Below are 13868 nucleotides of genomic sequence, written 5' to 3' on the forward strand. Positions count from 1 at the left end.
AAATAATTAATATAAACTAATAACAAATTAATATAAATAATTATAATATAAAATTAATTATATAAAATTATAAAATAAAAAATAAAAGAAATAAAATTATAAAATAATAAATTAATATAAATTAATAAAAAATTAATAAATCATCATCCCATTGAAATCATACTAATTCAATGACAGAATATATAACTATAATTGTCTACACGGTGTTCATGAAATTTTGTATGAAATTGTGAATTGCAATTGTTTGTTTTTTATTTCATTTTAATTTCATTTAAATGTTATTCTTTTCTTCTTCTTCTTCTTGTGTTTTATTTTCTGTTCTTTTTTATTCGAAAACAAAAACGGATAAACATTTTTCACGTTTAAAGGTAGATCAAAAATAAAAAACGCATAAGCCTTTTTATATTTTATTCTATCACCAAACGTGGATTAGAAGAAGAGAAGACATTTCTCTTCATTAACACATGCTTCATCAGAGACGGTTAATGAATCACACGCTCGTATATCAACTCACACAGATATCCGCGCATACACACACACATATATAAATACACGTAAAATGTTTCTTTAGGAAAATTGATTTATACGCGTAGGTGGAAGAGGAAACCATTGAGATGGAAAGAAAGAAAGAAAGATAGAAAGTAAAGAACCAAAAATCTTCTCACTCCCTCCCTCTCTTTCTCTGTTTCTATCCTTAAAAAGAATTACTTTACTTGTTGGATAGAAAAAGAAAAAGATAGGAACATTTTTAGAACGTTTTATCATAAATCGTTAACGGTAACAACCCTTTTTTATTCCTTTTTTTTTTTACTTTTTAGTTACGTCGAAAAAGCAACACTCTAAGTAACAACACGCACACACATACACACACGTATATATATTCATACATACAAATACAAATCCCTTAACGAAGGGATGACGTTTCCTTTTCGTTCAGAAAATCGTCGATGGGCGTGTTACTCATTCACATAAAAAAGAAAAAGAAAAAAAAAAGAAAGAAACCTATCTATACGTATGCAGATATATATACCAAAAAATATAAAAAAAAGTTCATGTAAGAAGAAAAAATATAAAAGATAAATTTGATCGATAAATTGAATTAATTTTTACGTAAAAATAAAAATAAATGAAAATGATTTTTAAAATATTATTCGTGAACAGTGGCGGATTAAACAGCACGCACTCAAGTTGCCGAAGAAAGCTACGAGGTTTAAAAATTTCTCTTTTCGTTACGTTTATCTTTCTTAAATAAATTTACTCAACGCGTTGTGGGGTATGAAACTTTTTTGATCACTTTACTTTTTTTTCTTGAAATTTTATTTTTTCTTTTTTTTTTTAAACACGAGTTTGCCTTCGTTTGACTCGATACGCCACTGTTCGCGAATAAAAAATTGGATAAAGTATATATTATTTAAAAAACATGACAACAACAAAATTAATTGCGATAAAATTAGATTGAGGACAAAAAAAATTGAATTGATTTATAATTAATTAAAATTATTTAAATTTTAATTAATAAAATTTAAATTGATAATAATTTTGATTAATAAAATTAGATTGAGGAAAAAAAAATTGAATTGATTTATAATCAATTTAAATTTAAAATAATTTTAATAATTTTATTAAAATTTTAATAAAATTTATATAATTATACAAATTTAAAATTAAATATATCACAATAAATATAGGCGGATATATATAAATGAACGTTTATTAAAAGCAAGCGAAGAAAAGCTTAAAATATTAGAAAGAAGATGATTGATTTAGCATGAAATGATTTTAAGGGATTTTCGAATAGTTGAGGCATTTCTTTCTTAGTTTTTTCCGCCTTTGATGATCTGCGACAAGGAGAAGGAGAAGGAGAAGGAGAAGAAGGAGGAGGAGGAGGAAAAGGAGGAGGAGAAACGGTACATACGAACGAATTTTAAAACCAAACGCAGATGACGTCGCTCATCTTCATACCGTACTTCCGTTATACTTATAGGTATAGTACTTTTTTTTTACATGGGAACTACTAGATACAATTTAAATCAAATATTGTAATCTAAACTTTTATTCTTTTTTTTTTTCTTTTTTCGGTAATATTTAAACGTACATATTGTATATATAATAAAAATATAATAATTGAGAACAATAATTTATTTGTGATTAACTTCTATTAAATGTTAAAATATTTCTGCGATGAATTTTGATTAATCATCTTTACGTATTGTTGAAGCGCGTTAAAAAATCGTTGAACCATTAAGTCAACTGCATCAAATATTGATACAAAAAGACATCGCATGTAATTGATGCAACTGTTATGATCATAACTATTCTCAGATGTAGTAAATATTTCATATCCTGCTTCTCTCATATTTTGTTTAACATAATCCCATACGTAACGACAACCTTCGACCAAAAACTCAATCTTATTCTTACTTTTTAATATAGTAACAGATGTATTGAATATAAAAATTAATATATCTTTAGAATTTTTAATTCTCTTCAATTCGTCTATGATCATTTTAAAATCCTCAACAACAGGTAATTTTGTTTCACTTTGACAATCATTACTCTTATAAAAATTAGTGAGCAACATTTCAAGTATTTTTATTAAACTATGTGTATCCTCAGTTGATTGTGAATTCGATTCCTTGATATTTCTCAAAAACGTTTTACCTAATGTAACAACCAATGACATCGGATCTAATAAAGTTATTCCATTTAATTTTAATTTTCCTTCTACAAAGTTTAATGAAAAACTCGACGGTGTAGCAAAACTATTATTTGATGTTCCTGTCACGTCATCTATCGTATAATATTTAAAGTTTCGTATAATAGCAGCATTTTCTTCTATTTTATTTGTATTAAATTCTGTACTAGCTTTCTTTTGTGCATACTCATACCGTTTGAGCAAATTCTCATCGCGCAAATTTTGTTCAAACTCTTTTAATACTAATCCTTGCGTTTGTCTGATTACATCATTAGCAAATTTAATATTTATCACAGAATTCATAAAGAACAATACATGAGTTCCTAAATAAAATATATCTTGAATATCAACTCTTTCAGATTCCTTATATTTGTTGTAAATTTGAACACTTTTATAACCAACACCGATCAAATTGATAGATACATTGGTTACTATCATAATGTCGTACGCTGTTGTGGCTACTCGGCTGACCATTATACCTTCCGCAGCAGCTTTCCGAAGAAGAACAGTACTACCTTGAAATACTAATCCAACGGTGCATCCAGCTATTCCTAACCAAGCAGATAAATTGTTTTGATCAAATGGACTGATGGATTCGTCGTGTATCGTTTTATCGTATAATTCTGATGAACATTTCCCAATTGTCCAAACACCTTGCGCAGTCATCGCTGTCATTCCTATTTGTAATAAAATATGATTAACAAAAAAAACTAATAATTAGTAAAAAAGAAAAGAAATAACTTAAATGGCTTAACAGTAAGAGATTAACTTTTTTAGAATTAATTTATATTAATGCTGAGAATTCTTATTTACCTGCCGCAGCAACTAGTGGACCGACAGGAGTAAAGAACGAAGCAACTCCTATGCCAACAGTAACAGAAGTTCCCACCGTATTAACTGCCAAGTTAACTGTAGACATAACTTGGGCACGACTCGAACATTCATAAGAATCTTTAGCGATTAACCATACAGTTGAACAATCTGGAGTAATTTGAAAATCAGGATTCGATTGGTAATAACCATCTTTTGGGTATACCATTGTACACTTTGGAAAATTATTATTCAATATATAATCTTCCCAACTTTTGTATATTCTACCTTGAATATCTAAATACCAAATACTAAAAACCTCATTTTCACTATTATCATTGTAGTGTTTTATTTTAAATACAGGTACAGCAATTATTTCTTCTTTATCCTTTATTTCACATTGCTGAGTTAATTTATTACGAAAAATCATATTATATATGATTCCATAATGTATAAAATCGGTATTAGGTTCACTACTATATTGCATAATCTTTTGTAAAATAACACTTATGATTTTCTCCATTTTAGGACAATATTGAACAAGATCATTTATATTCGTATCGTCTGTTATGTTTTCAGTATCAATAGATAAAATATTATTCGAATCGGAAGTTGATTCGAAGATTGGTGAACCACATATAGCATATCCTATGTTTTGTTTGATTAATTTATAATCATTCTTTTTACATACCGTCCAATCTGGAAGTAATTCATAAAAATTTTGTTGGTAGACGACAGCTTTCTCCAACAATTCATTCTGTTTTAAAAAACATACGTAAAACGTTAACAAAATATTCGTAATATATATTTTGATCAAATTTATAAATAGAATATCATTATACTAACCCACTGCACATCTAAATAGTCGACTTCTGATGTAATTTCCATTTTTTAAGGAAATAAATTCTTCAACTCTTTCTTTCCACCCAAACTAAACTACGTCTTATTCTAGAATAACATTGATAAGACGTAAGATAATATTCACTACAAAGGGAAATCCCCGGATACAGGTTTACCATGCTTAAAAAAAAAAAAAATAATTAAAAAATATAACTATACTTTTTATACTTTTTAACTTATACATTGAAATAATTTTCAAATGAATACATTATTTGATTGGCAAAGGAGAAATGGGAGATATCAATTGGTCAAGATTTGCGAGGGAAAATAGGGAAATATCAATTAATCGAGACTTGCAGAAGAGAAATGAAAAATATCGATTGGTCAAGAGTTGCTGGGGAAAAATGGAAAATATCGATTGGTCAAGACTTCTGCTGACAGTAGAGGAAACTTAAGAAATTTCACTTCAGTTGCGTGTAGATTCTATATGATTTTTTTCTCTTATTGTAACTATTCTATATTTTTTAGGTTAGGTATGAAAAATGGCACAAAAATAAACATTTGATAAATTTTGATATAATCAATTGTGAAATAAAATATTATGTATTTTAATATAGTATGGATTATTAAATAAAATATATTATCTTTCACTAGAATCAATTACCATAAATCAAATGTCTATTTAATATACGAATAAATGCACCATAATCGTTTCGAGAGTTGAAATATTATGTAAATCAAATCAAATAATATATATTATTGTTTATTTATTGTATCAATAATTTAGTAATTATTATTAAATATTAAATAACGATAAAACTAATTTATATATATATATATATATATATAATCCATACTCTTTAAGAATTTTCTAATAAATTATTTTCTATATATACTTTGTTGTACATTATCGTTGCTATGGTTAAATTGATCCACTTGTACAAACCCACACAATAGAATTCTTTTTACTTATTATACATAATTCTTCTAAATCATGTTATAAATTTGTAATTAACATTTGAATAAAAAACAAAATGACATTAACGCTTTCACGTGTTGATTATATTTCTGTAGGTGTTACTTCTCGTGGTACAACCAGAATTTTTCCTCCATCAGATCCAAAACAAACTCAAAAGTTTGCCGTTGCTGATCATGATGGTATACTTCAAGTATTTGGTAAATCATTTAACTCTTTTTTAATAAATTATACAAAATAATTTTTATATACAGAAACGAGATGATATTGATTTTTGAAAACAGGTACAAAGAAAGGAGAATTACAAGCATTATTCAAATCACTACCCGGACCAAAGATTAATAAAATGATTCTTGGTGGTTCACTTGGAACACCGAAAGATAAAATTTTTGTTGCATATGAAAATTCCGTTAAAGGTTTTACTAAAAAAGGAAAATTATTTTTAGAATTCGATACTAGTCTGTTGGATCCTATTTCTGCTTTGTAAGTTGGATCATTAATTACATGTTTCTAATAATTTATCTCATTTACAATGAAACACTAATTTAATACATGAATATGTTTATAGGGTAGAAATTTAAAGCGTAATAAACATATACATTTATTAGTCGATATACACAAAGTTGATGCTTTTATTACAATATATTCAATGTATACATGAAAAATGACTAACAAATTCTTTATATGTAATATATTGAACAGATATGTGCTTGGTCCAGATTTAGCAGCCTGTGCTCGAGATCTTTATCATAGATATCATGATTGCAAAGATGCTGATTCATATTTGGCTGGTGAAATATTAAATGATGTCGTACTCTTACCTGGCGACAATTCTATGGTATATGCTATTCTCGCTTGTGGTGATTGCGCAGTTAGTATTATTAAAAGAAAAATAATTGTGTGTGTGACAAAATTATTAATATGTCTAATCTCATTGATAAAAAATATTATTTATCTAACATTTATTTTTATATTATTTTAGGTACGTGTCTTACATGGAACAATGAGGCCAACAGTTTTAAGATTGCCAAGTATTCCTACTGTGCTTGCTGTATATAGGTTCTGTTAATAGTTTATATAAATATATTAATAATTATTGAATTAATATTTGTGATTATTAAATAAAAATCTCAATTATCGTAAATTATATTAAGCGTAATTTACTTTCTTGATTTCTTTTTTTAGGGAAAAAGAAACGGAATCATCAGAACGTGTATTGTTAGGTACTATCGATGGTAGAGTTGGTTTATTAATTCTTCAAGGAAACAAAACGTTAAGAATTACTTGGTTGATTAATTCTATGGGATCTGAAATAACTTCTTTGGATACATTTGAATTGCAAGACGATGTGGATATACTTATCGGAAGACAGGATGGAATCATTGAAGTATATACGTTTCCAGATGAAGATACATCACCGTTTTTACGTTACCGTTATGTAAATATTACATATTTATCTGTCGTAGTCTTCATATAATAAAGGAGCATAAAATTATTTAATATCAAACAAAAACAATATTGTATAGAATGCTGGTGAAAGTATTAGTACAGTTATGGGTGGAATCATTGGTGCTGTTGGTTATCCTGAAGTTCTTGTTACTACTTATTCCGGTCGAATATTTGGTTTAACTACTAAACCACCTGGATTATTAGAAGCTGGGCAAAGTGATACGGTCATAGCAAAATTGAAACTTGAAATACATCAGTTGGAAGAAAAACTTGCAGAAGAAAGAGAAACTACTAATTTTACGGCTGATCCTTTAGCGCCTTTAATATTGGCTGTGAAACACAGGTAACTTGATTATCTTTCATTTTTGATTGTTGAAATATACTAAATTATAATTGTAAATTATTTTTAGAATGGTTTTACATGAAGAAGACGCATCTTATTCACTTTCGGTAGAATTGGATACATCGATAGATAATATTCTTATACAATCGGATACACCGATAGTTTTGTTAGATGTTGAAAATAATAGTGCAGTAGTAAGTCTATCTATGTGCAATCCGAAAGAAGGAAACTTCATACTTGCTACGTACAGATGTCAAGTATATATATTTTACATATGTATATATATGTATATATTTATTATTAACCGTTTGGCTACCGGAGGATTTTCAAAAAACATGATCACCATCAATTATCTTTATCAACAAAATGCGCTAGCATTTTTCGACAGGAAATTTGAAGAGAATAAAAGCAGCCTATGGTAGCTAAACACAGTTAAGATATATTTTTAAATACTTATAGTTTGATATAAATTGTAGATCAATACTAATCGACTAGAAATGAGATTAAGAACTATTGAAGGCCAACCTGGTACTTTACAAATTTATGTTACATCTCAGGTATTATTTAAATTTATCAAAATCTAAATATTACTTTTCAATGATAAATAATTATATTTATATATTTGATTTAATAGGTACAACCAAAATGTTGTCGTAGAATATTAGTACCTATATATGCCTTATCATCACATAAAAGACAACACATTGAGGATGTAGAAACATTGGGAGGAGGACCTTTTAATGAATTAAGATTGAGTGGTAATTTCACAGTTGCTGAGGTATCAAAAAGATATTAATAATATAAATGTTTTATCATTGTAAAGCATAAAATATATTCTAATGTAATTCATTTTTCAGATGCACGCATGGCTTTCTCTTGTATTACCCGATATTCCTGAAAGACCTCATTTATACGACAATGAAGCTATTTTAATATATAAATCCTCTTTTATTGGAACAATATTGAAGTGTAAATATAAGTTAGTTAATAATTCTATCTTTTTATTCTTTTTTTTTTTTATAAATAAAAAGTTAAGCAACTTCAACACATACATGTTTAATTTAATTTTTGATTTTATTACAGAAAAGGAAGCGCTATATTTTTGGGAGAAAATATATCGACCATTATTATACTTAGAGATATATTGACAAGAGAAGCAACTAAACGAAAAATTAAATTAGAAGTATTTTGTGGTAAAAATATTTATTTATTATATTTATTTGATTGATAGAAATTAGTCCTAAAGACATATAAAAAGATTTTCTAAAAACTGTTATTGAATAAATTGTTTTAACTTTAACTTTTGAGAATATTCAATATATTTATAGTGAAAATATTATATATTTTTTAATTGTATTATTTAGATGTTTCAATTGGAAGTATTTCAAGAGTATTAGAACTTGTAAAACCACAATTAGACGCTGCGCATGAATTAATTGAAAAAATCAAGATTTTAGATGCTCTTGAAGAATTTGAATTGAAGACTAATCCAAAAGATAATTTGTGTTCGCAGTATCAAGATTTAATAGCAAATGAACAAAACATTAGATCACAAATGGCAAAGGATACTGAAGTTTTAAACAGATTACATGGCGTTATAACAGATTTATACGTCGATTGGGAACGAGCTAAAGGAGCTCGCAGGTAAAATTAATTAAATTATTATTAATTTTGTATACAATTAATTAACATTTTTTTTTTAAATAGGATTAGTAGTAAATCTGCAGCTGAGAAATTAAATGATTCGCTTGAATCAAAAGATTTCGTTAAACTTTTACAAATTTTTACTGGTAAAGTTATTTCTCCATGAAATATTTGAACTATGGAAAATAGTAAGAATTGAAATAAAATATATACAGGGTGTTCCAGGATTTATTGGTCAAACTGTGGAAGCATATTCTACAAGTGGAAATAAGAAAAAAATATTATTTGATAGTTCGCATTTCTGGGACACCACTGTATGTATTTACATGTATATGTCTAAGTGTGGGTGAATAAAAAGTGGACCAACAGATTTCTATAAACATCTCCAAGTAAAAAATATATTTTCTTAGCTATCATTAATTAACCATAAAAATTTACATATGTATTATCCTTGAGAGCATAATTAGTTACAATATGTGTATATATATACAGTTTATATTTGTGTATATATATGTCTGAATATATTTCTAATTATGTGTATATTTAAATCGATATACAATGTTTTAGTTTTTTTTTATATTTTTTCTTTTTTTTTTTTTTTATTTTTACTATGTACTTTCCACAGTTGAATATAAATTACAAAGTTCAAAAGAAGAAAAAGATAATACTATTATAGAAAAAGTTAAAGTTATTTTCGTAATATGCAATTAAAAGATTAAAATAATGTATTATTTTGGTTCTTATATTCGCATCCATCTTAATTATTGAAATATATTTTCTTACACGCACATTTACGTAGATGAAAATTATACAATGTTCTTATTTTATTTGTCATTATTAATTACATAAAAAAGTATTGCCTGAAATGTAAAAAAAATAAAATGAAAAAATGATTTTGAATGTCAACTATTTTTATATATATATAATATATGTATAAAAGAATATTTTTGAATTAATATTTATGGAATTATTTTGAGAAAAGAAGTGTAATAATACATACATATTATCAGTGGTACGAACAACAGCTTCTAAAGGATCTCTGTCAGAATTTCCATCCGCTGTTGTTGTAACTGTATATTCCAAAGTTTGTCCACCAGCGTGTGGTAATATACTTTCAGGATTATCATCGGGTAGAACAATTTCTACAACTCTGGTAGTACCTTCTACCTCACGTTTAAAATCTCTCATAAGATCATGAATAATTTTAGATTGGCCTTTATCGTTATCCTCTTCAATATTTTTCCCCGTCATTATTCTATTTAAAGATCTATCAGATCTTCCTCGAGAATGCGTATTCAAATGTCTATTCATATCACTTCGTACTCTGAATGGTTTTCCGCAAACTGTACAAGGATGTGGCTTTTCACCGGTGTGTATACGACGATGATTTTGTAAGTAACTACTCGCTCTAAATGTTTTATTACAGTATTCACAACAATAATTCTTTTCCCCTGTATGAATGCGTCTGTGAACTATTAAAGAATATTTCCTTGCAAAATCTTTACCGCAATATTCACATTGAAATTGTTTTTGTTCTGAATGAATACTGGTCGAATGATATTTAAGATCACCCCATTGTCTAAAATGACGACCACATACTTCGCATTTATATGGCTTATCGCCACTATGAAGACGCTTATGTACCTACGAAATTAATTATTACATCATATATAATTAATTATTATTATTAATAGTACAGTAGCGAATTAAGCAGGATCCCGAGTTCTTAAAATTTATTTTCATTGTTTTGAAACCTTTCTTTTTCTAACTTTAGTTTGAGGAACCTGAAATATTTACCACTTGGGAGGCCTCCACTTAACTTGATCCACTACTGTAGTAGTAATAGTAATAGTATTAGTAATGATATAATTTATTAACCCTTTTGATACTACCAATGACAATAATTACTCATCACTTAATGCTCTGTGTTCTATTGATGACTAAATATATAACATCGGCTTTTAATTTTTAAAATGCATTACATTGTAATATTCAATCTTTTATCTACTGTATAGCTTATACAATAGAATCTTATTTATGATGCAAATATCCGTACAGTGAACAACAAAACTGTATCGAAAGGATTAAACACTGCGTTATCATTATTTTTATTTACCTTCAAAGCACTAGCAGCAAAGAAACTTTTTCCACAAACTTCACATTGATGTGGTCTTTCACCACTGTGCGATCTCATGTGATAAACGAGACTATTCTTATGATGAAATGATCGATCGCATTGAGGACATGTCAATTCATCATCTAAAATAAATTCAATTCATTGATTCAATTCAATTTGTATTCGTTAAATTAATTCAATATTGTGATAATATCATCTATGTTCACTAAATTGAAAAATGTATACTCACTTAAAAAAAATATGGATTCTTATCAATTTACAAACAGAGTAATCAATTTACAAATAAAAAAATCATCAGAAAGTGCTTTAATTTTATAAAAGAAAAAAAAAAGAAAGAATTCATAAAAAAAAAATTAATGAAAAATTATTTCATTGAAATAATATTATAAATTAATTTTTCTTCTGTTCAAAATGATTTTGTTTGCTCTAATATTTTAACTATTGTATTATGGTTTTCTTTTTATTATACGTACTTGATTTCCGTGCTTTCAAAGTTTTCTTTTTCTTTGCTGTCTGCGGGATATCAGTCTTTTCTTTTTCATGTAAATTTTGTTCTGTAGTTGTAGACGTTCTTACATGGTCCCTCTGTACGTGATCAGTCACATCGGTAATAGCCCACAACATCGATTCATTGTTTGTATTTGATAAAGGAGATTCCGTTTCATCATTAATGTGGGCTGCAGTTTCTTCGACTGATAAAAACAATGAGAATATATTTTAACAAATGAATAAAACAAGAATATTAATAGAACGCAAAATAATTATACTTACCCACACCTCTTATTCCTTCCATAATATCTTCTGGTTCGCTAAATTCTTCTATCACAGTATTTTCTAGGCCTTGTACCGTTTCCGGTACCGATATTGTGATATTAGTATTTGTTGCTTGAGCTATTCTAGTCTCTTGCTTAACTGGTTCGTAATGTACCTAAAAAGTAATTCGTTAATTAATAATAGAATATTTGAAACAGGTATAATAAGACAAATGTTGAAAAAAAAAAGAAACTGAATAATTTACCTTCAAATGTTCAAAAAATTTTAATTGGCTACTATATCTAGAGCCACACAATTCGCATTCGAATACGTGTACCTGCATTTCATTTCTTTGTTCGACATTTATAGAATCTTGATTAGATTTACCGACATCTTTTTTAGCTGAATTTTTTTTACTTTGTTGTTTCAATTTACGAGGAATTCGTTTTTTATGCGGTAAAGAACGTTTAGGTCCAGGAGTCAATGTTGTATCTTCACTACTTTCAGCCGATACATTAACATCGTATTCACTTTTGACATTAATAAATTCTTGCTTAATGCTGTGTCCTATTCTCTTAAACGATTGTATAGTTGGATAAATAGTGGGTGGATTTGGTTCGGGTACGGTTTGTATGGAGTAACTGTTGACGGGTCCTAATGTTTCTAAATGTGAAACGTCTGGCAGTGCTGAATCTTCATGTTGCGATTGACCATGAAGTTGTTGATGTTTTTGTTGTTGTTGTAATTGAACAGCAACTAAAGCTGCCGCTAACTTTCGATCTTCCTAGTAATATTAAAAAAAAAAAAAAAAAAAAAAAAAATATATATCAATAAAATTACATTTATATATACGTATATATAAATTACATACACAAAAATATTAATATGTTATTACTTCTGTTAATTCGTGAGGCAACAAATCAGCTTCATAGTATTGCGTCGCAGCACCATAATCAGTACCAACGCCAGCATTAATCATATCGACTACCATTCGGTCAGAAATTAAATCTCCATTTAATGTTATTAGAGGTACACCTTTGCTCATCGATTCTCCATCTGCTCTTTGTATGGTGATGTACTGATCACCTTCCATACCTTCTAATAATACAGCTTGTGCTTCTTCCGTTGTCACCTCCATAGTAATATTTATTATATCTATATTTATATAGATATATAATATGTATGTACGTGTGTCTACTATTATTTGAAAAAATATTTTTCAAAATTTATTGTTGATCCATCTGTGCGAGGCAAATATTTGTACCTGGTAATAATGAAATTATTAGTCAAGTAATTTTACTAATTAAAATAATCTCTTCTAATCGATATTATATATTATTTAAATCAGATATATAATATTTATACATTATTGAATAATACAAAAAATTACTGTACCTACAATAGGTTATTGATGTTATGTTGCTATCGATAAAAAAAGTGATACAGTCTTTTTTAAATTCAATTTAAAACTGTAATAATTTGTACCATTGCAAATTAATAAATATTAAACTAAAGTTAATTAATTCTATATTATTCAAATGAACATTTTAATATTCGATAGTAATAATGAATATTTCTAATGATATATTACTAGCATTATTATTATTATTTAGCTGATTTTTCTTACATTTTTATATTGCAAATTATACAAATTATATTGCAAAATATAAAATTGTTTAAATTTGTTCTTGTTTTCTTTTAAAAAGTAAGAAAATTTTAACATACAGTTAACGTCATATTATCAAATTGAAAGTAAATTAAGATTTAAATTGCGCGCCTTTGTGAGCTCAGAAATGACAGAGAAACCAAGGTCACTGCACTCAGTGAACACACGACAATTTTCAATACTTGATTCACAAATAACAGTAATAAATTTGCCTTTCTCCATCTTTCATTATTCACCTTCTATAGTCCAAATTTATGTTCTGCCCATTTTCTTTATTATCTGGTTAACATAAATAAATCAAAATATTGAAACACTGTAGAACAAAATGTGACAACAGTGCTTGTGTCCTGACGCCATTAGAACGGATGTTATACTTTCACGCCACCTGTCTGATAACTATTAATACACATACGTTCCTAATAAATATAACAATTATTATTTTTCATCCTTTCTCACGTTATTTACTATAGTTCTAAACATATTCATTCCTTCCAAAAAAATTAACATTCTTACAAAAATTCATTCGCATAAAAATTTGTTACGAAAATTAACCAA

At 27.2% G+C, this 13868-nt stretch overlaps 3 protein-coding genes across 8 annotated transcripts; 1 reads left to right on the forward strand and 2 right to left on the reverse strand.

Annotated features, from left to right (window-relative positions):
• Positions 1–2134: 2134 nt before the first annotated feature.
• LOC122515498 lies at positions 2135–4508 on the reverse strand. The gene is made up of 3 exons (XM_043632874.1): positions 4352–4508; positions 3509–4262; positions 2135–3372 (listed from the first exon to the last, which is right to left on the reverse strand). Exons 1-3 carry the CDS (start codon positions 4391–4393, stop codon positions 2159–2161), a joined length of 2010 nt encoding a protein of 669 aa, XP_043488809.1. The 5' UTR covers positions 4394–4508; the 3' UTR covers positions 2135–2158.
• A 241-nt stretch (positions 4509–4749) lies between these two features.
• On the forward strand, positions 4750–9137 carry LOC122515496 (Bardet-Biedl syndrome 7 protein homolog). Of its 5 annotated transcripts, none has more exons than XM_043632868.1 (14): positions 4750–4878; positions 5420–5521; positions 5606–5804; positions 6024–6192; positions 6304–6380; positions 6507–6759; positions 6848–7113; positions 7181–7370; positions 7590–7670; positions 7748–7891; positions 7971–8092; positions 8197–8306; positions 8478–8757; positions 8821–9137. In XM_043632868.1, the coding sequence occupies exons 1-14, from the start codon at positions 4833–4835 to the stop codon at positions 8921–8923; spliced, it is 2142 nt and encodes a 713-aa protein (XP_043488803.1). In that variant the 5' UTR covers positions 4750–4832; the 3' UTR covers positions 8924–9137. The 5 variants fall into 5 exon arrangements, with proteins under 5 accessions (XP_043488803.1, XP_043488805.1, XP_043488807.1 ...); XM_043632870.1 differs by having other exon boundaries at positions 6024–6159; XM_043632872.1 differs by having other exon boundaries at positions 4786–4873.
• Positions 9138–9551: 414 nt separating this feature from the next.
• LOC122515500 (zinc finger protein 2 homolog) lies at positions 9552–13697 on the reverse strand. 2 transcript variants are annotated; one of them, XM_043632877.1, is made up of 9 exons: positions 13550–13697; positions 13043–13069; positions 12543–12911; positions 11913–12431; positions 11666–11822; positions 11368–11586; positions 10874–11016; positions 9758–10401; positions 9552–9617 (listed from the first exon to the last, which is right to left on the reverse strand). In XM_043632877.1, the coding sequence occupies exons 3-9, from the start codon at positions 12783–12785 to the stop codon at positions 9599–9601; spliced, it is 1944 nt and encodes a 647-aa protein (XP_043488812.1). In that variant the 5' UTR covers positions 12786–12911; positions 13043–13069; positions 13550–13697; the 3' UTR covers positions 9552–9598. The 2 variants fall into 2 exon arrangements, with proteins under 2 accessions (XP_043488812.1, XP_043488810.1); XM_043632875.1 differs by lacking the exon at positions 13043–13069.
• Positions 13698–13868: the final 171 nt, after the last annotated feature.

The sequence above is a fragment of the Polistes fuscatus genome, unplaced genomic scaffold, assembly GCF_010416935.1.
Source record: "Polistes fuscatus isolate 324 unplaced genomic scaffold, CU_Pfus_HIC Scaffold18, whole genome shotgun sequence".
NCBI lineage: Eukaryota > Metazoa > Arthropoda > Insecta > Hymenoptera > Vespidae > Polistes > Polistes fuscatus.